At 37.6% G+C, this 27759-nt stretch overlaps 2 protein-coding genes across 3 annotated transcripts in view; one reads left to right on the top strand and one right to left on the bottom strand.

The window, feature by feature from the left end:
* The window catches only part of LOC113063869 (BTB/POZ domain-containing protein KCTD16-like), a 64665-nt gene extending 60840 nt beyond the window's left edge, over positions 1-3825 (bottom strand). Inside the window, exon 1 of the mRNA XM_026234268.1 lies at positions 2339-3825. Coding sequence (XP_026090053.1) covers positions 2339-3254 — 916 coding nt within the window. The 5' untranslated portion in view covers positions 3255-3825. The remainder of the gene's footprint in view (positions 1-2338) is intronic.
* Positions 3826-16707: 12882 nt separating this feature from the next.
* On the top strand, positions 16708-23420 carry LOC113063867 (protein YIPF5-like). Of its 2 annotated transcripts, none has more exons than XM_026234267.1 (6): positions 16708-16849; positions 17853-17960; positions 19051-19211; positions 21213-21358; positions 21498-21679; positions 22179-23420. In XM_026234267.1, the coding sequence occupies exons 2-6, from the start codon at positions 17863-17865 to the stop codon at positions 22339-22341; spliced, it is 750 nt and encodes a 249-aa protein (XP_026090052.1). In that variant the 5' UTR covers positions 16708-16849; positions 17853-17862; the 3' UTR covers positions 22342-23420. The 2 variants fall into 2 exon arrangements, with proteins under 2 accessions (XP_026090052.1, XP_026090051.1); XM_026234266.1 differs by having other exon boundaries at positions 17853-17969.
* The last annotated feature ends 4339 nt before the right edge of the window (positions 23421-27759 follow it).

The raw sequence follows: 27759 nt of genomic DNA, 5'->3' as shown, positions 1-27759 counted from the left end.
TGAATAAATTTGCCTTCAAGGGATTGCACTTTGGGTAGACTTTGCGTCAGGGCGGTGAAGCCTATAAAAAGCAACTGGTGCGCTCTGCCAGAGGCAAAGCAAATTCAACAGGCTTGCTGGGTTGTGAGGAGGCTGGATATCAACTCAGAAAAACACTCTGAAACTTGCTAAACTCCTTCCTGCTGCATGCCACTTTCACAAACCTGGGTTAGTGGTTGATAAATGAAAGAAAGATATTAATATTCTAGCGGCTTGAAAACCATAATGAAAGTTTAGCAGTAGAAATGCAGTATCAGTTTGATGATTCGGTTTCATTCATAAAATTTTAATATTTTTACTGTATGAGGCTTTTACCAGTACTGCAGATCCTGTAGTTTGTAATGATGACCTCGACAAAATAACGTATATGCACATAAAAAAAAAAACATTATAAATGCAATAACAAAAATGCAAAACTAGGCTTTTTTCCTTTTGCTACAGAAATGTTCAGATACAAAACTGCGAGTGAACACTCCTGTAAGCTTAGGATGCCACATGCATGCATTTGTCACCTTGTTTGTAATAAAAAATAGCAGTTATGTTGTTGTGTTGGTAAGAAGGTCCACCAAGACACCAATAGTAAGAGGTAGTAAGGCTGTAACCTACTAAAAATGTCAATTTAAATGGCAGCTGCAATCTCTTTAATGGGCTCAGTATAAAATCCATTATGTGCTTCCTCCATTTTGCCTTGTGGCAGGGCCACTGCTGGCTCCACAGCACATTAGCTACTACCGGCCTGAAGTAGGTGTTTTGTTACATCATAAAATGTTATGAGAGCTATTACAGAAAGCCATCATCCTCTGCCACTCCATCGAGATGCTCGCAGAGATAGACAATCAGGGCGGAAGGAGGGGTCACTCTTTTCGACAGCATTACTTACCAGGTAAATGTCTTATATAAAAGCTTTCAGTGGCTGGGCACATTAAAACAGGAAACTTATACACAACTGTCTGTTGTGTCTTGACAAGAATCACTGTATCTAGTGAGCAACACTTAAGGATCTAAATAAAAAATTCTCACATGAAAAGGAATTTAACTGAAGCAAACCATTTTAACATTTTTCTAACTAACTTCTATTCTTATTTTTGAAACACTAGGCTACTTACATACTTATATATATATATATATATATATATTAAAAAAAAACTAAAGTAATCTATCCATCTTTTTCAGTTTCATTATTCAATAGATATTAGTACTTAATCCAATACCAATCAGTCACATTAGTAAATATTGCATTGATACTTCAAACATATTCCACATTTTTCTGTTGATCTGCGATTCGGAGATCAACTGTTCATTTCCAACTATATTTACTCCAGTTGTTGCTGATTCCAGATCTAATAGATACTACTTATTCTTAAATTACTTGAGACAATTCAGTTGGTTTCTAGGACCTATTATTATTTACCAACTATTAAGAGAATAAAAACTAGTACCTGTTAACTACTGAGTATACCAATTGTTATTATTAACAATTGAATCATTCTAATATGAATCTAATAAATACAACTAGAAGAGAAACTAGTAACTATTGGAATAATTAAAAAAAAGAATAGTTACTATATTTATGTACTCTTTTCACATTTCCGGGGATCTCAGAAGCAGATGTTTTCATAGTTGGGTAAGCTAGTGAACAGAAACTAGAACAAAAATATATAATGTTTCCGTTTCCATTTGACCCAATTAAATAAATAAATAAATAAAAAACTTGACAGTGTCCATATGAGCAATGTTAACTAGTTTCTGCAATTTAATGCCTAGGTAATAAACCATAAAGTAGCTTTAGTGTTGTAAATACACATTAATATATATATATATATATATATATATATATATATATATAGAGAGAGAGAGAGAGAGAGAGAGAGAGAGAGAGAGAGATGCTGTTAGTAACTATGAAAACATGTCATCAGTCTGTGATATTTATCCATTGTAATAAATATATAGTCTACTAATTTGAGGTAATTAGTTAATATCTGAAACACATAACCTCGGAGAAGTTTGGCAAAATGTACTACTAACTAAAGGAGATAGTAGAAGGATGGAAGTCATAAGTACAAGTGAACTAGTAACTAAACTATAAAAAAACAACATACTTTAAAATCCAGCTTTCAGTATACTACTGGATACTCATAATACTACTTGTCCCTATGAGACCTTGAGTGGAGGAGGGAGGGAAAAAAGTGTAAGTGCGCCGTCTAGTGGTAGTGCGAGGTAAACCTCATATGTGATGGTTGTGTTCAGCAGAAATGGGAAAGCATCAAAATGTAGACCAAACTTTAGAGGAGAAACTTACGGTAAAAGACGTACTCAGTGTAACTTGACCATATCTTGTCGTCAGAATGCTGGCTGACGAACGAGGCCGTCACTGACGAGTTACAGGCGACCATCTGGAAGCCGCACTCCGAGAGCATGTCGAAAGAGCGCTCCAGGTGCTTGAACTTGAGGTAAAAGCGGGACGTGTATCTCTCAGGGGTCCTGTCTGGGTCCCTGCTCTCGTTTAAGGTCTCGCCAAAAACTTCTTTGGCCAGGGCAATCCTTCCACATATCATAATCCGCGGCACCCTCCGGAATTTGGCGTCGCTTTGACTCTCCCTGCCCATCGTACAAGACCCGCGATATCCGACTGTGATGAACCCGCTTTTTCTGTCGGCGGGAACGAGCGACGGTGGAGGGCACATCCGCTGGTCGCTTCCTTGAGAGCCGTCCTCGTAATCACTGTGGATGTATTCATCGGGACTGGGCTTCAGGTCGTCCGGGGTTAAGAGTTTAACCAAGTCTGGCAATTGAAAGTATTCCGCTTCTTTCCTCAGCCGTCCCTTCTCAGGGAAGTGGTCAGGGAGCACAACCTGCTTGTCTCTGAGGTAGTCTAACACATATCTGAACAAAAACCCATCCCTGTCGATGAAGTAACGACCCTTGGGGTCCCTGGCCAGATCATTCGATGCGTTATTTTTAGGAGAGAATATCTTCCCCAAAAGGGAGCCGGGGTTGCCGATTAACGTGGCGTGACGGGTATAATAGACTTGCCCCCCGACGTTTAGTTCAATAACGTCTGGAAAACTGTTGTCTTTAGCTCTAGAGTTTCCACTTAACGCCATTGTTTCGGTCATGGGTGCCAAAAATAAATAAATAAAAATATCCGTATTCGAAAAGTTCGCTCTACAGCTTCGGGGATGATTTAGAAGATACCGACGATGGACCATGCACATTAAATGGCAATAAAAATAGCATTTCAACCAACTAATTGGAGCAGGTACCTTGCAGTTACTTTATTTAAAAAAAAAATCCGCATCTTCTCCGCAGATGAAACAAATCGAAAGAGAGGGAAATGAACGTTGATGAATCCGAGGAGGAACTACGCGCGCGCACCAGAGAGTCGCACCGCGTGAACGAGTCTGGGTTGTTTAGGAGCGGATGGACACGGCTGCTTATTCACGCGCCTGAAAAAGCTAGTGCATTTGAGCGCAAACGGCAGACGTTGTTTAATTTCTGTAAAACACATTATAGAATAAAACCTTTTTTTATTCCTGTAAGGCAGGTCCAAAGTTCCTTACAAGTCCAGCAACGGTTCGAATCCAACTTCTGACGATCAAGTAGAAACAGACTGGATAGTTTCAAAAGAAAATAACTGAAAACAGTTCAAAGCTCATTTTATAGCCTAGCGGCTGTGGGGTTGATCAATAATCCCAGCTGTTACCCAGAAGAAAATCCCGTCTGTGGTCCTCTGACATAATCCAGGGTTTGCGTGGTGGTGGGGTTTAGAAGTGAAGATGATGCTGCATAGCTCTCGTTGCGCGCGATCAGGGCTGTGGCGCGGGAAAATAACCGCCTCAGCTGGCGTTGCCTCAGCGCGCGAAAAAAAAAAACATAATAGGTTATCAAAAATTACATCATCTTAAAGGAGTATGCACGCGATGCTGTGGCGTTGCTGTTACCCGTCTGTGTAATATCAACGTCAGTCAGCTATGTTAGCTATACTTCATGCAGTCAGCATACTGATTTATCTACAGGAAACCGACTGCCTGGAATGACATTTTGTGCGCTCGTGAGGTTAATTCAATCATTTGCCAATGACTTACTGTACTTCTAGAAAAAGTGTTCTCTTGATGTGTGAGGTTGTGTTCAGTGGAGGAATCCACAGACATTTTCAGGACCATGGACAGCGAAAACCATACCTACTGCCAGCCTCACCCTATTTCTCATTAAGGGGTCCTTGGTGTGCTAGAAAGTGACACCCTTCTTAAAATACAACGGTCAGGAATAAAGATTAATTTATTATTTTTGCAAAAATTATTAAGGGTGGTATTATAATGATAACAGATTAAACAATAATCAATATATATATATATATATATATATATATATATATATATATATATATATATATATATATATATATATATATATATATATAAAGGCTTGTCACGCCATTGTATAATGCAACATAAATGCTTAAAATCTGGAATATGTTTACTTTATTTTAAATTGACACTATCTTTCTTCCTGCATACTATTAGAGGATAAACCTAAACAAAACATTTTCAATTCAAATGTGTCTGTGCTTTAACAAAGCAGCTTTATAGAGAATATTGCCTTACAAACCCCAGTGAGCAAGAGAAAGGCAGCGACGAGAAATTTGCATGATGCAAAACTTAAAGATTAAAAAGAACCCCCCCCCCCCATGCTGATTATTTTTCTTAATGTGATTGTTGTTTTATTATTTTAAAAACAAATGCCTGCAAGTAACCCTAATCTAAACCCAAATCCTAACCCTAACCATGTAGTAAGTACATGTAGTTTATTAATACTACTCAGAAATTATATATATAATTACATTGTACCAAGGACACCTTAAAATAAAGTTCAACCGCATAATGTTATGTCAAAATTATTTTCATGTGATATTCTTTATCTCTGTTTTCTTTATTGTAGATAAAGCTACACGTTTTGCATTTGTTATCATTTCGCTTTTTACAAAACTCAGTTGTCTCATCAATATTCAATAAAAAGAAAAATATTTATTCTGCTCTGGTCTACCCTACTACTGTGGAAAGTATGCTACTTGCTAGATAGATAGATAGATAGATAGATAGATAGATAGATAGATAGATAGATAGATAGATAGACAGACAGACAGACAGACAGACAGACAGACAGACAGACAGATAGATAGATAGATAGATAGATAGATGGATACCTGGATAGATGGATGGATGAATGGATACATAGACAGAGGAGTGACAGTGCATTCATTTGTAAGTAGGGCATGAGCTGTATTCATAAATGCATGCATGCCTCCACCTCTTGTATGCTGCTCCTTTTTTAAATATACTGGATTATAGCAGTTGACTGGCTTACTTTAAATAGCTCCAACTCAACTCATGGCTGGCAGATTTCCTGTTGTTATTTCATGACTGTACACTACATCTCTGAAAGCATTGGCATTCTTAATTTTTAAAAGCTTTTCTTTCATTTGAAGAGTCTCTAAGGTCTCCCAGCAGGTAGCTGTTTTCATCAGACAGGCCGATTCCTCTTGTGTCTCCCTCATATGTGTCCTCAGAAGAATTGTCTTTGAAAACACAAAGCTTTATGATTTCAAGTAAACCAGGCCATATTACCCAGAAATTTGAGTAGATGTGACTGTCTAGATATACAGATGGAGACTTTAGCCTGCGGTTTTTGGCCACAGTATCTCTCTAATTTAAATGCTTTTTTATTCATTTTTCATTTTTATACGTTCACACCACTGGAACATCAAAGCCAGTCCAAACTCAATGTGTTCTACTTTTAAAAGGCACAGATAATAGCTACAGAAACTTAGTGTTCATTTAACAAATTAAATGTTGCTTTATGGAAGAAGAAATCACTTTTTCTTTTCTTATTTTATGAAAGCAGACCTCTTTTGTGTTGGATTTTAGATACCAGGACTCTTCCATAGAGAGGCAATTATCCTGGAAGACTTCAATGTTCCCTGCACAGTATTCTTTGACTAATGTATTTACGAATGTCAGTTAAAGGTCTTCAAGGGAACCTACAACAACAAGTAATAAGTCTAATTGATGTCACGTTATAATACATTGTGTAAGGGAGTAGCTAGCTATAAGTAAAGCATTTTTTAGGTAAACCCAGTGTGCAACCCATCAGACCAGATGCGAGAGCTGGCTACAGTGCCCACTATGAGGGAGCAAGCCGTGGACGGTGGGAGTGCGGAGTGGAGCTCCGCCCCCTGCATCACGGCTGAGGGTGAGCAAAATATGGAGCGTCAAACTGAGGTGGAGGATCTTATAGACTCTTACTCGGGGGCTTGCAGTTCTCCAATGCCTGATCCCGGTGTCAAGCTCAGGATGGGCTCCTGATTCTCCAAAACTGCCCACCCTCCCAACCGATTCTGCCTCCTCCACCGTTGTCGTCTGTCAGCTCCTCTTCTCACCCTCAGCCCACCATCATTGCAGTGCGAGCTGCACGGGACTGCCATCCTCCAGCTCCGCCGTGGTCCGCTGTGGTCCCTGTCTTCTGGCCCCCTCCAAGCCCACCCCCCCCCCCATTGTTGTTCCAGGGTGCGAGGTAGCACCTTGCAGTAGTAATGTCACACCCCTGGACTCATTATGTTGTGTTTTCCATTCCCCATGTTCTCCGTGACCCAGTTTCTGTCTCCTGTGTTTGGTTAATTTGATTCCAGGTGTGTCTAGTTTCTTCCCCATGTGTTCCAAGTCCCCGTTATTTAAGTTAATCCATGCACCTGTCTGCCCTTCATTATCCTGTCTTTATAAGCCTTGTCCTTTTAGTTCAGTTTTGTCAGTTCTACAAACCACATTTGTTTGTCTTCCTCAGTGTTCCACGTTGATTATTCCCTGTGTTGGATTAATAGAGTCTTATTTCGCTGATCCTCGGCTCCATGTTGCTTCTGGGCAGCGTAGTGTGACCCATATATCAAAAACATTCAAAATATACCAACTTTATGTTGTTTTTACATTAATTTGGAGATTCAATGTGAAATTATGACTATATAAATATGCAAATAATCCCCATTAATTACAGAAAATGTTATTATTTTTTTAATCAATTGACAGTGTGTGTGTGTGTGTGTGTGTGCATTTTTATTTTATTACATTGCTATAAGATTCAAAATTCTATGTGTATGAGTATCAAGAGGATTGTGTGAGTGTGCAACTATATGCAAAACTATGAATATTTTATGATATTACACAGAAGACAGCACATAGAAAATTAAATATAAGCATTGGAAATCTTCAGTTAAGTGCTGATCAGATACAGATAAAGTCCTATTAAACCCTAGAGATTTGCTTTGTGCTTTTAGGTTTTCTTGCCACCGCCCAACAACTGTTGCAAACTTCCATGCACACAGTCACACACAGAGCTAAAGAGATCTGTCAGATCCTCAAGAGACAGGCTGCTGCCTCACTGGACAGTAAGAGCACTAGCTAGTTTGCCCCAACTCATAAACTACTGGCTGATTCGAGGGTGAAACATCTTGCTTGATTGACATTTTGATTCTCTATTTCTCTATCTCTCTTTCTCCCCGGGTTTTTACTTTATTTATTTTTTTCAGAACAGATTTGGACAAATTTAGCATGCTATTACTTGCCCACCAATGCATCTTCTGCAGTGAATGGGTGCCGTCAGAACGAGAGTGAAAGCAGCTGATAAAAACATCACAATAATTCAGAAGTAATCCACACCACTCCAATAATTCAATTAATCATGAATGAAAAGCTGTGTGTCTGAAAGAAAAACATATCCAGCATTAAGGCTTTTTAACTTTAAAGCAGTGCTTCTGGTCAAGTTATTTCCTTGTTGACCTCAAAAAAAAAAAAAAAAATCCATTTGAGAATCCTTAAAAATATATATATTATTTTATTTTCCAGGGAAAAAATAACAGCATGCAGAATTGGAATGACATCATTATTTACTAAGCCTCATTTTTGGTGAACTCTCCCTTTAATGCACTACAGGTCCATTATCAGCTGCTGTGAATCTGCAGGACAAGGCAGGTGTGGAAAGGATGTGAGCAGCACTGTCTGGAAGCGTAGGCTATTTTAGCAGCACTAACATGCAGTCCAACACTGAACCTGCAACTGCAGAAATCCACAGAAAGATCCATAGATATCCACAGTATATAGCACCCATTATTTATAAAGTTCTATATGTAACCTTATCCTTGTGTTTTTATTAATTTGACAAATACAACTGTGCTTTCAGCTCCATTTATCAAACATTTCCCCCCAAATCAGCACATGAAATCTTAAAACAGCCCAAAGATAAACACTGTATGAGCTTAAGATTCCAGGGACATGAAATCACAAGAGCTGGCGCTTAAGAGAACACACAAGGTCTTTATTATTTAAGTTATTATTAGTATTTATTTATTTATTTGACTTAGAAAGAGTTGCTCAAACCAAGTTTTTATTTAATGCAATCTCACCGTAGAATAACCATAGGAGGGTCAACATAAAGTGCACTGAGTTGACACCCACTACATCTCTTTATATAAATTACAGTCTGCAGGAAATCCATAAACATTCTTTATATCTGAGTAATAACCTTTGGATGTTAGTTGTGTATGAATGATGTTAAGCTTACTTTGTGGGCGTTTCCTTTAGATGAAATGTTGCTAAGCAACAGTTTTGCCCAGGAGAGGGGCGGCACCACGTTCCTATCAAATACCTGAGGGATATTCAGTAATCAGCATGAGTCTTGTTTTTATTTTCCAACGTGTTCGTTTTTTCTTCTTCACCAGTCAAGGTTAAAGTAACCTTCTGAAGTTTTTCTTCTTCATCTTGTTATCTTCCACTCAGAGTAAAATTGTAACGCTTAAAGCTTCTGTCACCAGTTTCTTACCCTGATGTCGTTCCAAACCTGTATGACTTTTTTTCTTTTATTGAACGCAAAAGAAGATATTTTGAAAAGCGTTTCAGTTTTTGTTTTTGTGCATATAATAAACGCCAGTTGAGTCTGATGTTCTTCAGAATATTATCTCGTGTGTTCTGCAGAAGAAAGAAAGTCACACAGCTTTGGAACAACATGAGGGTGAATAAATGATGACAGAGTTCTCTGTTAAGGTGTGTGCATGTTGGCGAAATTTTCCAGGCAAAAGAGATCCATTGTCAGTTCAGAAATGTGAGTGAGCACAGCTCGCTCAGAAGTTACTTCAAACCATGCAGATTTCTGTTGGACAATATGGCATATGTTTGTGACAAATGTGACAAATCTGCGTGGGAAATCTTTCGCCCTTATGTGAAATTGTTGTTTTGTGTGGATTCTTATTGAAATAAATTGATTTAGACATATAAAATACAGAGGTACCAAAACCGAGCATGATGGGGCAGAGGGTTTGAGGACTACCTTCACATTGACAGTTACGAAGCACATTACACATATCATGTAAATTATATTTTTTCATTTTATTTCATGAGCGTCAATTGAAGTGTGACTCTGGAATTCATTCTCAGCCTGGTCTGTGAACAGTAAAGCATGCCAGCTTGTTTCAAACATTATGACATTGACACGTGCTGAAGTGGATACAAGTATGCTTATTACAATTATATAGCATACAGTTAGTGTTGATTGTATGCTTCTGTTCTCTGCTTGTCCATGCAGCCATGCTCGGTCAGAGTGGGGAGGGCAGCCAGTCAAACCCCTCTGGGGTACAGAACACTTCCAGTATATGCATTCATAATTACAATTCACAATTTACAGTTGTAGAAAAAAACGAAATACATGATAGAGAATGTTTGCAACATAGTGAACTGTATACAAAGAAATCTGATTAGATTACCGGTTCAGGTGGATGGAGTTGGGGTCGGAGGAGGGAGTTAATATGCAAGCAGCAATGCGATAGAAGAGATGCCAGAAAATGGCATTTAAATGTACCGCTGTGGACCACGGTGTCAAAACTGGACTGGTACACACCATGGAGACATCTAAAATGTGCAGTGATGGGGGTTGTCCAGGACCAGTTTTGGGAATCAACGGTTACACGTACAATATGTACGACTTTTTTTTTTTCATTAAAATATCCAAAATCCCCCCTGCCCTCAGATGTCAGTAGAAACCATGGGGTGGGGTGGGGGGGTTGTAACTGTAGTGTCAAAGCCAATGAACTTAGGATGGACCACCAATATTTAATAACATGTTCTCCAGATTCTGTCACCAAAGATAACCCCATAAAGCCAAAATGGCTGTGGAGGAGAACACAACGACTCCCATGATTCCACGCTCTGGCACTGCATTATCAAGCTACTGTACCTCTTTGTTATTGTTTTAAATAAGTGACCTCTAGCAGCGACACATACATATTGTGCCTTTAAAAAAAATTCAAGTATTTCCAAAAGTTAACTTGTCCACACTGAAACGTGGGAAAATGCAAAATCATATTACTGTTAATAACTGGGGAAACGCATCATCGCAATCTGTGAAAAAAAGACCATTTTCTCTCTGCTTAATCCAGAATCTCACAGCAATTTGTAACTATTTTACATTTGTGCACTACAGTGAACAGTAAGTGACCAGCATTTCAAAGCTTAACGATTACTTACTTCTAAAAACCAACCATTTCCACATGAATCACAAGAAAAAAAAAGAAAAAAAAAACCCTTAATGATAAACTAATTCCTATACATACAATGGTGCAGTGCAGCTGATTCTTTCTATAATACTGTACATGAGTAGAAGTTATTTACACACCGAGCTATTCAAATCATTAAAACTGAAATGCCACTTTGCTTGCACATATTGCTTATTGTGATTTCATATCAGCATCTCATTAAGCCCAGGCATTGTTTGCAATCCCTGGCTCCTGCTATTTTTGGAGTCTTGAAGGGAATTGCGTGATTCACTCTCTGGATCCTAAACTAACTTATGTCAGGCTGCAGGTCTCCAGCGAGGAGCAGCTGATGATGAATTATTTGTTCCAGGAGGGTTTTAAGGAGGCCTGTTTGCTGCGTGGGGTTAGACTTGAGACAGAGCCACAGCCACGGAGGGACTCTGCCACTGTCAGCTGCGATTCCATTAGATGCTGCCATGCCCCTGTGGTATCCTGTCCTCGTGTCGCGCTGGTTTTCCCGTCACACATCTCAACCCTGAAAGGCACAGCTGACTCGCCATTTGTAACAACAGATCCTGCTGCACAGATTTTACTGAGGAATTTACCGGATTTTGGCGTCTGGCTTTAAATGGGAGATAATTGTTTAGGGTAACAAGGGAGCATGCTCTGATGCAGGTGCTAACAAACACACATACGCACACGGTCGAACAGCTTCCTCATGGAGTCTAATAACTTATTTGTTGCCTATAAACCACACATCAATATGGTTTGAAATATAAACGAATGAAGAGTAAGCGAATATACGAGTCTGCAGGTGTCCGTTTGCTCTGTTCAACGCTTAAGCATTTCCAAAATGATGTTCTGACTAACAGACCTTAAAGGAAACAGTGTGTTTGTAAACAGGCATGCCCTAATTTCCAGTGGTCTCTGATGCATTCAGTCAGAGTATGGAATCAGAGTGAAGAGAGGATGTGTGTGTGTGTGTGTGTGTGTGTGTGTGTGTGTGTGTGTGTGTGTGTGTGTGTACTTGCTGAAAAAATAGCAGGTTGTTGTAATCTGCACGTAAAGCCGGCAGTAGCACAAGATTAAAGCACAACACATTAGCAGAAGGTAATTATGCCAGAATGGCGATTCGCTGACCTAGATTTGTGTGCGCACACTGGCGGTTTTCAATTTTCTTTCATTAAAGGAGTAATTCACCCCAAAATAAACATTCTGTCATCATTTCCTTACTCTCGTGTTGCTCCAAACCCATATGACTTTCTTCTGTGAAACACAAAAGTAGATGTTTTGAAGAATGTTCACGCTGCTTTTTCTCATACAGTAAAACTGAGTGAGAACCAAAGGCTGTCAAGGTCCAGAAAGCACCACAAATGCATCATAAAAAAAGTAGTTTTTTTTTATCTTCTTGTAAAAAGGTTAAAATAAAAGGTGTTTGTTGTATATGAACTGGTTTTGAGAAGGGCAAACATAGCATTTTTCAAGAAGCTTGCTGCACGATCTCTCTCAGGCTAGAGCACATCTTTAGAGAACATCATATGTTTCCTGGGAGTGATGGAATGCTGTAGGCAGATTGAATGTAAATTATTAACCATGGGCACACATTTGCTTATTGAGGCCTGGTTTAACTGTCAGGGCTTAGACTAAGCCAGGTTTAGGTCATAGTTCGATTAGGACATTTAAATATCTTTCATACAGTATTGTTCAAAATAATAGTAGTACAATGTGACTAACCAGAATAATCAAGGTTTTTCGTATATTTTTTTTATTGCTACGTGGCAAACAAGTTACCAGTAGGTTCAGTAGATTCTCAGAAAACAAATGAGACCCAGCATTCATGATATGCACGCTCTTAAGGCTGTGCAATTGGGCAATTAGTTGAATTAGTTGAAAGGGGTGTGTTCAAAAAAATAGCAGTGTGGCATTCAGTCACTGAGGTCATCAATTTTGTGAAGAAACAGGTGTGAATCAGGTGGCCCCTATTTAAGGATGAAGCCAACACTTGTTGAACATGCATTTGAAAGCTGAGGAAAATGGGTCGTTCAAGACATTGTTCAGAAGAACAGCGTACTTTGATTAAAAAGTTGATTAGAGAGGGGAAAACCTATAAAGAGGTGCAAAAAATGATAGGCTGTTCAGCTAAAATGATCTCCAATGCCTTAAAATGGAGAGCAAAACCAGAGAGACGTGGAAGAAAACGGAAGACAACCATCAAAATGGATAGAAGAATAACCAGAATGGCAAAGGCTCAGCCAATGATCACCTCCAGGATGATCAAAGACAGTCTGGAGTTACCTGTAAGTACTGTGACAGTTAGAAGACGTCTGTGTGAAGCTAATCTATTTTCAAGAATCCCCCGCAAAGTCCCTCTGTTAAAAAAAAGGCATGTGCAGAAGAGGTTACAATTTGCCAAAGAACACATCAACTGGCCTAAAGAGAAATGGAGGAACATTTTGTGGACTGATGAGAGTAAAATTGTTCTTTTTGGGTCCAAGGGCCACAGGCAGTTTGTGAGACGACCCCCAAACTCTGAATTCAAGCCACAGTACACAGTGAAGACAGTGAAGCATGGAGGTGCAAGCATCATGATATGGGCATGTTTCTCCTACTGTGGTGTTGGGCCTATTTATCGCATACCAGGGATCATGGATCAGTTTGCATATGTTAAAATACTTGAAGAGGTCATGTTGCCCTATGCTGAAGAGGACATGCCCTTGAAATGGTTGTTTCAACAAGACAATGACCCAAAACACACTAGTAAACGGGCAAAGTCTTGGTTCCAAACCAACACAATTAATGTTATGGAGTGGCCAGCCCAATCTCCAGACCTTAATCCAATTGAGAACTTGTGGGGTGATATCAAAAATGCTGTTTCTGAAGCAAAACCAAGAAATGTGAATGAATTGTGGAATGTTGTTAAAGAATCATGGAGTGGAATAACAGCTGAGAGGTGCCACAAGTTGGTTGACTCCATGCCACACAGATGTCAAGCAGTTTTAAAAAACTGTGGTCATACAACTAAATATTAGTTTAGTGATTCACAGGATTGCTAAATCCCAGAAAAAAAAAATGTTTGTACAAAATAGTTTTGAGTTTGTACAGTCAAAGGTAGACACTGCTATTTTTTTGAACACACCCCTTTCAACTAATTGCCCAATTGCACAGCCTTAAGAGCGTGCATATCATGAATGCTGGGTCTTGTTTGTTTTCTGAGAATCTACTGAACCTACTGGTAACTTGTTTGCCACGTAGCAATAAAAAATATACTAAAAACCTTGATTATTCTGGTTAGTCACATTGTACTGCTATTATTTTGAACAATACTGTATATGTTCCTTAGAAAATAACATTATTGTAATGCAAGAACAAATGCAGGAAGTATGTCAACACCTTAAGATGTAGCCTGTGTCAATAATGATGTGCATCAAAGCCAATCACAGTCTATCAAAACACATATGTTTAAAATCGTAATAATTAAAGCAGTATCACATAAGAAAGAGTGTGTTATGGCATTATGCAGCATAATTCAGCCAAGGGTGATTATAGCCATACTAATAAAGCCTACAATACTTCAATGGACAATACATATCCTGTATGTAAATATGTGAGAAAATAAAAACAAAGAACTATGGTTTATGCCAAGGTTTGGACAGCTTCTACATGTTACTGGATAACAAGGAGGCAGCTCGATTGTTTGACATTGCTTAAAGAAATAGTTCACCCAAAAATGAAAATTGAAAATGTACTCACCCCGAGGCCGTTCATGATTTGGAGAAGTTTAGCATTATATCACAACTGCACACGGTGCATTGTACAGTGTTACATCTTGTGCAGTGAAAAGCTGTGTGTTTGTAAGAAACAAATACACCATTAAGACATTTTATCTTTGAACCATCACTTCTGGCCAAAAATAGCATTAGAGGAAATGTCTTTGTTCAACCACAAAAAAAGTATATATATTTAAATATATATATATATATATATATATATATATATATATATATATATATATATATATATATATATATATATATATATATATATATATATATATTTAAGCCACAGCAGAATCAATGCAACACACAATAGTGCTATTATGTTCCTGAATGATTCATTGTTATTGAACAAATCATTTGAGTGAATGATTCAATAGCAGCCATTTGTTATCATCTACTGGCATAGTGATGTAACCCACAGAAAGAGTAACTGAAAACCTAACAGTCTGTCTGGAATGTGCATATCTTTACATTCAGAGTGATGCCGACAGCATCAAGTTCCAGTGTTTTTGGTCTGTTATATCAGTGCTTCTGGAATGCAAATTCAGTGACCAGAATTAACTGTTGTATATAATTGTATACTTCAAATATGGTGCTATGGGTTTGACAGTAATAATAGATATGAGGTAAAACCCTGTGGGGTATGTGTAAAACCCAATGCCCTGCTTGTTATTCTTCAAAGGGTTCTAGACCAGTAACTCTACAGATTCAGTGAGTCTGGTGGAGAGGGCATCATTTCACACAGATCACTTCACATAGTCTCATCTCTCTCTTCCGGCCTGATTCTGTTAGATTTGACACAGCGGACCACTGGCTCCCCATGCAGCACAGCTAATGGACTGTTGTCTCTCACCCATGGGCCATGATGCATTTAAGCTTTGCCTAGTGCTCTCAGCTCCATCTGAATGAGAAGCACTGAGCTTGAAGGAAACCATTTTGATGCAAGAACCTCTCCTTCAACTGTTATGTGTGCATGTTTGCTGGAATATTTTTAGACACACAACACATTTTGTTGAGGAATCTTAAAACAAACTTTATCAAAAGAAAATGGAAAAAACAGACAACATTATTATAAATTACTGATTTTTTTTCACTCTTACTGTATTTTAGAATTTTACTACATCAGTTATTCTTTTGTAGAGTATCTATCTATCTATCTATCTATCTATCTATCTATCTATCTATCTATCTATCTATCTATCTATCTATCAAGCCAACCACAACATTATCACTTCTTTCCACCCGCACCATTATGGTGCTTTATGTCTGTTACATAAACTTTATAGTGGATCGAGCCTTTCCTAATCTCTCCCTGTATAATAAAACAATCACTCCTTTCATACAACCTCTATTATTCTTGTGCAATAATAATAATGGTTTCCCAGCAGAGATTTATTTTTAGTTTCTCTTGACACCAAAACATCCGTGTCTGCTTTGTGTAACTGCCATCACATTGTATGCTGGAGCAGATGATTAATGATTCATACATGCAACATGCTTTAGACCAAGAGCAAATTCATACTTTGACATAATTGTAATATTTTTATTTTTTAAGCTCTCATTATGTATGAAGTTTCATTACTATGTAATCCACAAACACAAAACCTAAGTAAAATAAAAATCATATTAGTCTGTTAAAATATGAATGTGCTCCAGGTCTAAAGCGTGTTACATATATGAATCATTAATCATCTGCTTTTGCATAAAATGTGGCAGTTACATAACAAAATACGAAATGTCCAACAGATAACAATAAAATATGAGGGGGTATGGAGTAAAATAATTATCATTATTAAAATGTTATTTTTAATTGATGTTTTAGATGTAAACCACAGTCCTTAAGTCATAAATCAAAGTCTGCCATAAAAAATGTATGAATTAGTCTTCTGTTTAGCCTAAAAAGATGCATAATGACAGTGTCATCATGCAAACTTGGGAACTTTATTCAGACTAAGTCTGTCACCAACTGCAGATATCACACAGGCTAAATGAGTCAGTATGTTTTGACTTCTCTTCTAAATTTTGTAGAAGACCCTAAATATAGCTCACATTTCAAAAATGTATGGTGTAATGGCAAATGTTGAACAGCTTCAACAACACATTCAAATAGAACAGCTTGTCTCCTGATAATAAAATAAACATTTTTTTTTTTAGATTAAGGTTATGTACTTACTTACTTAATTATTTATTTTATTTTATCTAATTTATTTATTTATTTTGGGGGGGTGGGGGTTGTTTCTTTTTTACACAATGACTGAATGACTAACATTTGACTTGTCGTTTTTTTTTTATTGTTTATAAAAGCCTGTGTGTGCAGTGAGCGCATCCTCCAATAGAGGGCGCACGTCAGTTTCCCACAGCCTAACCTATCCTAGTGACGTCATCGCCCCATCACCCGGAAGTTCCGCTGATATTTCTTGACACGTAGTTAGCGGCGTTGGTGGAGTCTCGGGCTATTAACAGTGTGAGTAAAACTTTTGAATCTTCCTCACTAGATATTCATATCTGAGCTGTGTTGCATGTTTAAATATATGTGTCGGACAGGGCTTGAATGGTGCTGACAGTGACTGAGCGCGTCGTTACAGTGCTTTAGCGGAGCTGTGCTAACTGAACACAAACAAAACCACTGCAAATATGTGTGACTTCTACAAATATGACAAAGATAGAATTAGCGCGGCATTGCTTTTAACTAACATACAACCTTATATGAAATATATAGTATTCCTCTGACAAAAACAAGTACCGTGGTTCATTTTTAAACTTGCATTTCTTTTTAAACATGTATTATGTTTATTTGTAACGTTATATGTGCTGTGGACATAACAATATCATCGTGATAGAATCAGATTTCAATACCGTGATACTGAAGCTCTCAAATGCATCACATCTCTTTACCATGGTACACTTTTGTATCGGTTTATAGTCTCTGATCATTTGTGTTTGAGTCTTTACTATCATCCATCACTTCTTATTAATTAATATGAATCGCTTGCTTTAATCCTTAATTGTTACAGTAGCATAACAATATGTGATTGATAAATAACATCGAACACATGCAATGCTGTTAAAATAATATATAAGCAGCAGAAACTGTTTCCAGCATTGCTAATAAATCTGCATATTAAAATGATTTCTGCAGGATCATGTGACCCTGAAGATTGGACTTATGGCTGATAAAAGAATTCCAGCTTTTCGTCACATAAATAAATTATAAGTATATTAAAATAGAAAATATTTCACAATTTAACTGTATTGCTTTTTGGCTTTTTTTCTGTAATTTTGATCAAACAAATGCAGCCTTGATGATCAGAAGAGACGTGATCCCAACCTTTTGAACACCAGTGTAGTTGGCTTTAACTTAACTAAAATCTCATAACAGTCTTGGCTTTGATAGCATTAAATACCAGTCAGTTTTAATAATATCCAATGTGCATCTCTGACTTATTTGTCTATTGAATTTCTTCCAGGCTGCTTACAATGTCAGGGTTTGACAACTTCAACGCAGACTTTTACCAGTCCAGTTACAGTGTGGATGATCAGAACCAGGGAGGATATGGCTACAGCGACACAGACGGGTACAACAAGTGGGCCTGAGCCTTGCACAAAGTTCTGCTGTTATTAATATATAACATTATTAAATATACTGTATGTGTGTGCTTAAAGTTTGATATACTTGTACATCTTCATATTTAGAGCTGTGAAAAATATAGTTTACATTTTGAGGGTATATTAACAAACACTGCTGGGATTAGATGTGTAGTTTGTATGCAGGTAAAGCTGGATGTAATATATATATATATATATATATATATATATATTTAATCACCAACATTAAATATATTGCTGGCTGATAGTATAGACCCTTTTACAGTTGGTAAACCAGGTGATGTATTTGTGTGGGCGGGGCTTAGCTGGAGGCAGAAAGATTCCCCTCAACACTTGAACAAACGGTAGCTAGCGAGTTTTCTTAGCTTGTTTTTTTAACAATGGCTGGAGAAAATCTGAATATATCTGCTTTATCTGAATATTTAAGGTCACTCACTGTCTGGGACCGCGATAATTATTTGAAAAAGTTAACTTTAACGGACGGAACCAGATTGGTCGACCCGTACACAATCACTCATTGGATGGACGATCTGACAGGATTACCTCCGATTGAGTGGTCTTACATCTGCACTTACCTGATAGAGAAACCGAGCGTGTATAGTAAAGAGAAACTGTGGGCGTATAAATCCATAGATTAAATAAAGAGTGACATTACAGTAAAATTATTATTATGTAAGTATTTTCTAGAAGTAAAAATTCTGAAGACTGCAGATTAATTATAAACTTTCTGTATTTATTCTTTCTTACCATGTTCTTAAATTCCTGTCACAATTAATCACAACAATGTATATAAAATGTTCTCCGTCGATTCTGGCAACCAACAACACAACAAGATGATATTTTAAGCTCCTTGAGTAGCCGACCCTGAGTTGGTCTGTATTAGCCGCCTCCAGTTTTCCGTTTGTTTTGCCTCCAGCTAGCGCCGTGACGTACCTGTGGGGTCCATACAGTGCTTTAGAGAGTAATCAGTATATCGTAATGCATGCAAATCAATGCATTCTTATTTCATATTTGCATTAGCCTTATTTCTGACTCTAAATCTTTAACTGTATCTAATAGACAGTATGGACAGTATGACTACCCCCAGCCGATGGGCTACTCAGGGCCTCCCCAGCAGCCGTACGCAGGACAGATCTACCAGCCCACGCCAGCCTTCACGCCGGCCTCCCCACAGGCCATGTACGGGAGCAGCTTTGAGGATGAGCCCCCGTTGCTGGAAGGTAAGAGACCGAGACCAGGCTTAAAGGTGGAAAGACTCCTTTATTTGTATAGTAGAGAAGCTGTCTCTCTTTACAGTGTTAAACGGGAAAATAGTGTATCATTTAATTCTGCTGTGAAGCACTTCCAAAAAGAGGACAGTAGTAAACCGTCAATTTCTCTGTTCAAGTCTGTTCATTGTTGATTCAGTTCAGTTTAATAATTGCATAAAGTTCATTGACTATGGAATGAGTGAATTCATCTATAACACAGAGAAAACGAGTAATGTGTTCATCCAGTTCAGTTCTCATTCAATAGTGTATTTGCTATGAAGCCGATTTTTAAGTTGGCATAATTTTTATATATATTTTTTTTAAATCAGTTTTCTAAATGTTTTATTGTGAACAATCCATCCGTGCATGTTTATTTAACTTTAATGCATCGTCTCTTATATCCCAAAGCCAACACTTTGATAGTGACTCATTGCTTTAAAAACTAAAAGTGCCACCTGGGGCTGTGTTCAGGACAAGCCACGTGTGTTGTTGCATACTGAAGTGAAGTCGTCCTTGTGAAACCTTCTCGCCCCAGTTCTTCAGGGCTGTGCAGTTATCAGTCAGAGAGACGCAGAGAAAGCCACTTAACCCATTACCGCTGGTCACTGTTGTCATCCTGTATCAGAAGTGCATTTATCATGCTCAGCAGTAGTGTTCAGCTTCAATTCTGTCCTATTATTCTAATGTTCTGCCTTAGTAGTGGTGCTCTCTAAGACATGCATCAATGTTAACCACTTTTAACTTTACTCATTATCAAGAAAAAAAGCAAAAAAAGCAGTGAAACAGTTAAAGGGTCATTAAAATGTGAGTTTCGTCTGGCAAATCAAAGTCAGGTACATGTACATATACATGCATTTTGCAGATTGCTTCTTGTCTTTTGTGAATCACTGCATGTAATATGTCGATTTTGAAATAAAGACGTGCACACAAATCTCAGTAATTCGCTTGTTAAGTCTGACGTCACGTAGCAGCACTTCCGTGTCCAAACGCTCTATCAGTTACCACGAGAAAACAACAAAAGGTGCTAATATAAACTCACAATGTGATAGAATACTAGCGAAAAAGTTATAATCTTAACCTTTAACTCCATACCGAAGTCCCAGATAGCCAGACAATGAAAATATAAATATAAAAAAAAATATACAAATTATTTGTGTTTGGGACGCTGTGAGCACGGAGACTGTAGTGTATACCGTAAGTTTGAAAGCTTTTAGCTTAAATTATTAATATGAATAAACAGTGCTCATAAACGGCTGATGAGGTCGTATTCACAAGTGAAGCGAGTTGAGGCTTGGACCCGGAAGCAGCGCTTCTTACGTCATCACTTAACAACCGAATAGCTTCACGTAGTTCTGTTTTGTTTTGGCCAAGACGAGAACTGAATTCTATGAGCTATTGAGATGTTTCTGGGGTTTAAACACTGTTTTATGGGAATTTTTCCTTTTTGTATTTCTATCAGAATCAGTATAAACCAGGATTATACCCAAATTTAGATTGTTTTCGGTTTCTTCTCGCATGTCTGTCACAAAATTGACCATTTAATTTCTAGCCAGCTATTTATTGAGGCTTTTCGTGTAATTGGTTGGAGTGAGAGAATGTAGGAAATGTGGCGAAGCGGCACAGTGTACATGGTGTTCACAAGTTATTGTTATGTGTCATGCTAAGATGAGTTTGCATTGAGTAAAATTTGCTGCTAAACTGAAAACCCAGGAAGCCAGTGTAAATGAACACAGTGCTGCTCTTCACCCTGAATCACCCACACCAGACTGAATCCAGTCTTCTGCCATCTAATGATCCCAGTAAGACATCACGCAGTTAAAGTTTCATTTGCGATCGCAACCCTGATTGTTTATTTTAACTTTACCTTTAATGTGGGAATGATGATTAGCATTTCATCACCTCCCGAATCCCCTTCCCTCATTTGGGAAATCCTGCGTGGTGGTGAGTTGTGTTGGTATTTTCCATCTCCAGAGCTGGGGATCAACTTTGACCACATCTGGCAGAAGACTCTGACTGTGCTGCACCCGCTGAAGGCAGCAGATGGCAGTATAATGAACGAAACGGACCTGGCTGGACCCATGGTGTTCTGTTTGGCCTTTGGGGCGACGTTACTCTTGGTAAGACACATCTTGTTTTTGATTGTCTCTAGCCTAAAAAAATTTTTTTTAAGGCATATATATTTTTTGTATATTCTAGCAGCATGATTAAGGATAGAATACGAAAGTAAACTGTTGATGTTTTTCCTCCTGGTTTTAGACGGGTAAGATCCAGTTCGGTTATGTGTATGGTATCAGTGCCATCGGGTGCCTCGGCATGTACTGCCTCCTGAACCTCATGAGCATGACGGGGGTCTCGTTCGGCTGTGTGGCTAGTGTCCTCGGTTACTGCCTGCTACCCATGATCACCCTGTCCAGTTTCGGGGTCCTCTTTTCCTTACAGTAAGACTTTTCTTTATTTATACATCCTTGCTAAATAAAAGCTTTTTTTTCCAATCTTGCAACAAATTTAAATAGTACTGTATCATGGTTTCCATAGAAGGAAAAATAAATAAATTTTATATATTATATACATATATAGATAGATAGATAGATAGATAGATAGATAGATAGATAGATAAGCAGCAAAAGAAAACTATTTTAGCATATTAAAATGATCAAAAGAACTGTAATAATACTTTTAATAATATATATTTTTTCTTTTATAATAAATGCAGCCTTGATGAGCATAAACTATTTTTTTTTAAACATCTGCAATCTTAATTCCATAATTTGACTGGTGGTGTGTTTGGATGCATGACATAGTGTTAAACATGTATTAATATAAATTATTAATCCTGTAATTTATATGAATGTATATTGCAGTCCCATCATTTTAAAGCTTTTTAGAGCTAGTTTATAATGCACCTTAATAAACCAGTGTTTTCCTGTTTCTTTTTAGGGGCATGTTGGGTATGATTATAACAGCTGCCATCATTGGCTGGTGCAGTTTTTCGGCCTCTAAGATCTTCATCTCTGCTCTGGCCATGGACGGGCAGCAGCTGCTGGTGGCGTACCCCTGCGCCCTGCTGTACGGAGTCTTTGCCCTCATCTCCGTCTTTTGAACTCAACCTCTTTTAATGGACAAAATGAGCACCAGTACACAACCTTTTATTTGAAGACTGCTTTTGTAACACCCACCACACACACACACACACACGCTCTCACTGTGTGTTTCCAGTGCGCATCATGTTCTGAGAGAATGTGGATTTGATTTCTCCTGCAGTGTGTTTTTTTTCTTTTACCTACTCTGAGAAAAGTTCTTTCTTACATAATGCAGGTTAAAATTAGATTTTTGTTCTTTAATGTGGACTACATTCTTTTGTTCTTTCCAAAATAGTTTTCTTTGACAGAGCCAGAAATGAAAGTGTGTTTATTGAAGAGAAGAATGTGTAATCCGTGCAGAGGGCACACCTCTCCTCCTACACAACATCTTTAATGCTTTTGCGTTTCAGGCAAGCATCTCGTTCCAGAACGTTCTTTGCAAACTACAGAAATGATTGTTCTTTCTTGAAAAATGTTCTTTACATTCCTGATTTGCTGTTGATTTGTTTGGTCTGTTCATTCATACTCTTGGGTCAGTAAGAGTGCCTACATGTTCGCACATTGTAATTGTAGTATTTGATGAGTGATTGATAAAGGTCTTTATTTGTGAAAGTTTTTCAGATATTCTTCATATTTAAGACTTCAACGCAGACTGCTGCCAGTTTTGTGAGTTGATTTGTTTTCTGAATGCATTTCACCCACTAACAGAATCTCGTGTCTGCAGATCAGTCTTCTGTATGGTGAACCCTGATGGCTGGATCTCGTTTCCATTTCTAATTTATTTACTTTCACAGATTTAGCTTTTGAAATACAGGAGGCAGAGCCAAGGTTAAAGCATTCAAAATGAATCTTAAAGAGTCAAATTGACAGAACAAATCTTTCTGATCGGTGGATTGTATGTATGGGAGTTTTGTTCATTTTAAAGGTGCCACGACTGTCCTGTAAGAGAGTTATATTTAAATACAAGGTAACTTTGTTACAGACAAATGTTTATGGCAATCCTGTCTTGTGGAAAATCTTTGAGCAACTGGTAGGGTGTTAAAATTGTGCTGTTTCACGGGCCGTTTTAATTCAATTAAACTGCAACTTTTGTTGAACTCCCCATGTCCTCATGCTTTATTTTTTTAAAGCCGTGGTTCCACAACAATATTTAAAGTTTGTGATTTTGAAAAGTGTTTTTGATTCACAATTTCTAGCCAATAAATTATTTCTAATTTGGCTTACTAAAATTATCTATCTATTTATATATACATACGAAAATGCCCATAGAATTGTACAAATACATACGACTGGGCTACCTCCATATGTTTTATATGTACAGGTGCATTTAAAAAAATTAGAATATCTTGCAAGAGGTCTTTTTTTTTTTTTTTTTTTAAGACTTACAGCTTAGAAAATTAATAATTCTGTATCTCAAATAATTTGAGCTTGATTAGTTTGATTCATTTTGAGAATAAATACTGGGTACCTCTTGGGCTAGTTTAGAAAATGCAACCACAATTATGGGAAAGACTGACTTGACAGTTGTCCAGAAGACGATCATCAACACCCTCCACAAGGAGGGTCATCCACAGAAGGTCATTGCTGAAAGGGCTGTCTGGAAATTTTAAATTCACTTTTTTTTTTTTTTCATTGTGTAATTTTGGTGAATTGTATTGAATCCATTTAGGCTTAATTTGCCCCACAACATTAGTTATACACTAAAAAAAAAAAAAAAAAATGGTGCTATATGGCACCAAAAGCGGTTCTTTGGCTCGTAATCATATAGGGAAACCAGTTTTAGTGCTATTAAGCACCTATTTTTACAGGTGCTATATAGCACCTTTGTCAAATGGTGCTATGTAGAACCATAAGAGGTGCCATATAAACCTTTATTGCTTCAACAAAAATGATGCTCAACTGTGGTTCTTTGGCTTTTTATCATGGGGAAGCTCTTTTGGTACTATTTGGCACATACTCTTAAAGATAAGAAGCTTAATTAGCACATTTGTCAAATTGTGTTACACAGATCCATTAGAGGTGTTATATATGACTACCATAGATGAGCGAATATGCTTCTTAATGACATTTTTACTTAAGATGAATGAAAGCTATTCATTTCTTACCAAATTGCAGCTTTAAAGATTCAAATTTCTGTACTAAATGCTAACTGAGAAACGAAATACATCCCATTGTAAAAACCTTTTAATTTATTTGTTTCAGCAGTAAATAAAATGAGTGCTGACAAGCCAGGGAATATACATAAACAACATCAAATTATACAGGACATTGTTGTTTTATACACATACAAAATAATGCAACAACCTTGAAATATGTCCATTTTTGAAGAAGAGAGAGTCCTGGTCTACGTACACACACACACACAGCTGCTTGTCATATTATTAGAATATCATCAAAAAGTTTATTCATTTCTACTAAAACCATTCAAAAAGTGACACTTTTTTATTATATTAATTCATTACACACAGACTGATATATTTCAAATCTTTATTTCTTTTAATTTTGATGATAATAACTGACAACTAAAGGAAAATCCCAAATTCATCTCAGAAAATTAGAATATTGTGAAAAGGTTCAATATTGAAGACACCTGGTGTCACACTCTAATCAGCTAATTATCTCAAAACGCCTGCAAAGCCTTTAAATGGTCTCTTCATGGGGAAGACTGCTGACTTGAGAGTTGTCCAAAAGATGACCATTGACACCTTGCACAAGGAGGGCAAGACACAAAAGGTCATTGCAAAAGAGGCTGGCTGTTCTCAGAGCTCTGTGTCCAAGCACATTAATAGAGAGGCGAAGGGAAGGAAAAGATGTGGTAGAAAAAAGTGTACATGCAATAGGGATAACTGCACCCTGGAGAGGATTGTGAAACAAAACCGATTCAAAAATGTGGGGGAGATTCACAAAGAGTGGACTGCAGCTGGAGTCAGTGCTTCAAGAACCACTACGCACAGACGTATGCAAGACATGGGTTTCAGCTGTCGCATTCCTTGTGTCAATCGTCTAAAGACAAAAAGAATGGACTGCTGCTGAGTGGTCCACGGTTATGTTCTCAGATGGAAGTAAATTTTGCATTTCCTTTGGAAATCAGGTCTTATGCCTACAATAGTTATTTACTTTATTTGGAAAAGCTAGTCTTTTTAACAATAGTGAGTGAAACTACCCTAGAGTCAGTCAGAACACAGTTCATTCATGGAGCTCTTTTCTAACGAGTTCATCATCTGAATCCAGTGTGTTAAATAAGTGAGACAAGCAAAACATGTTGGGGCGGGTCACCAGGACTGGAACTGAGAACCGCTGTTTCAGGATACTGGATTCCAAACACAAAATAAACACACAGGAGGAGTCCCAGTGCCGTCAAGATGTCCTCACTCTCCTCTGTGATCAACTGTCAATCCAACGTTTGCTGGATATATCTACGTTGTTGATAACTGGAACCTCTTTGCCTGCTCTGCATCATGAATCAAAGCAAATGTCTCTCTGAGAAATGTTTAGGGGCGCACATCACGTCTTTTTAAAACAATATTATTTTCTTTAGTCTAAGAAAATGTCATCTGAGAGCCCATTTAAACGTGCACGCCATATAAATATCACTATAATATCAATGTTATAAAATATATATTGTATATTAGATAAAACACTTACTTTCAATGTGTGTGTGTGTGTGTGTGTGTGTGTGTATACAGTACAGACCAAACGTTTTGACACACCTTCTCCTTCAAAGAGTTTACTTTATTTTCATGACTATGAAAATTGTAGAGTCACACTGAAGGCATCAAGGGCTATTTGACCAAGGAGAGTGATGGGGTGCTGCGCCAGATGACCTGGCCTCCACAGTCACCGGACCTGAACCCAATCCAGATGGTTTAGGGGTGAGCTGGACCGCAGACAGAAGGCAAAAGGGCCAACAAGTGCTAAGCATCTCTCGGGGAACTCCTTCAAGATTGTTGGAAGACCATTTCAGGTGACTACATCTTGAAGCTCATCAAGAGAATGCCAAGAGTGTGCAAAGCAGTAATCAAAGCAAAAGGTGGCTACTTTGAAGAACCTACAATATGACATATTTTCAGTTGTTTCACACTTTTTTGTTGTGTATATAATTCCACATGTGTTCATAGTTCATAGTTTTGTTGCCTTCAGTGTGACTCTACAATTTTCATAGTCATGAAAATAAAGAAAACTCTTTGAATGAGAAGTTGTGTCCAAACTTCTGGTCTGTACTGTCTATATATATATACAATCTGATGTAAAATTTGTAAATTAAGTTTAATTTACTTAAATTACATTAAAACTACAATTACAAAATTTGGAGTATACTGAAGTATAATGGAATATAATGTGGGCACGTATGGTAACCCATACTTGGAATTTGTGTTCTGCATTAATCCCATCCAAGTGCAAACACAGTTGAAAACCTTAATGGCCGGCTTAATGGCTTATTTACGTACAGCAGTGGTGTAATATATCACCTCAAGGTTTAAGCTAGGGCTTAGCTCTGTGACTATGCTTTTATTTAGCATTACTAAACATTAAAGCACACATTAATGGCGTTACCTCACCATGATCTGTACTTCACAAACAACACAGCCATAAATGATCTCATCAGATGAACCACTTCTTTCACACTTAGTCCTTTGAAGATAGCAACAATCTGCTGTCATATGACACATGCGTTACGTCCTAATACCAGCTTCAGGGCATCTGGTTTTAATCTAAAAGAACATATTGTGACTTTAGTTTCTCAAGGCAAGATTCATTCATTTCAGAGCCGATCTAAAGTGTGAGATGACTGCTGAAACAACACAAAGACAAACTCTGATGGCTTCAGATAGATAGATAGCACTCTAGATGTGTCAGCAATGCTCTCATTTCAGGAATTCCAGCTGATGTCACAGACGTCTTCCTGCCAATGGAATGAGCCATTACCTCTTGAAAAACCAACTCAGTTCATCTGTTATACAGCAGATAGCAGTGTTGAGTCATTCATCAGTATTTTGGCAGGACTTCATTGGCTCAAATCGATTCTGTTGCCCTCAGAGGTTGCATAAGATAAGGCCAGCTAGCTTGAAAACAAATAAATAAATAAAACACCCATATCACAAGGGCAGATGAGATATAAAAATGTTTTCAGTTTAATTTTTTTTTTTTTTTTTGTCCAAAGCCATTTACAGTAGGCCCACACCATATATATATATATATATATATATATATATATATATATATTTATTTATTTATTTTTTTTTTATTTTTATTTTTTTTTCTGAAGGCCACAGTATAGTGATAGATAACCTTTCAGTTATCAGCCCAGATTTTTAGAGCACCCTGATATGTGTATATTCACCATAACCACATTAAGTCATATGGAGAAAAACTTGACAGCCCAAGCCCTAGTCATTCAGCATTGACGTCAACAGACATGATCCAGTCTCTGATTCAAG

This window comes from Carassius auratus, chromosome 46 (genome assembly GCF_003368295.1).
Source record: "Carassius auratus strain Wakin chromosome 46, ASM336829v1, whole genome shotgun sequence".
Taxonomy (NCBI): domain Eukaryota; kingdom Metazoa; phylum Chordata; class Actinopteri; order Cypriniformes; family Cyprinidae; genus Carassius; species Carassius auratus.
This window is presented reverse-complemented; position numbering and strand designations above follow the sequence as displayed.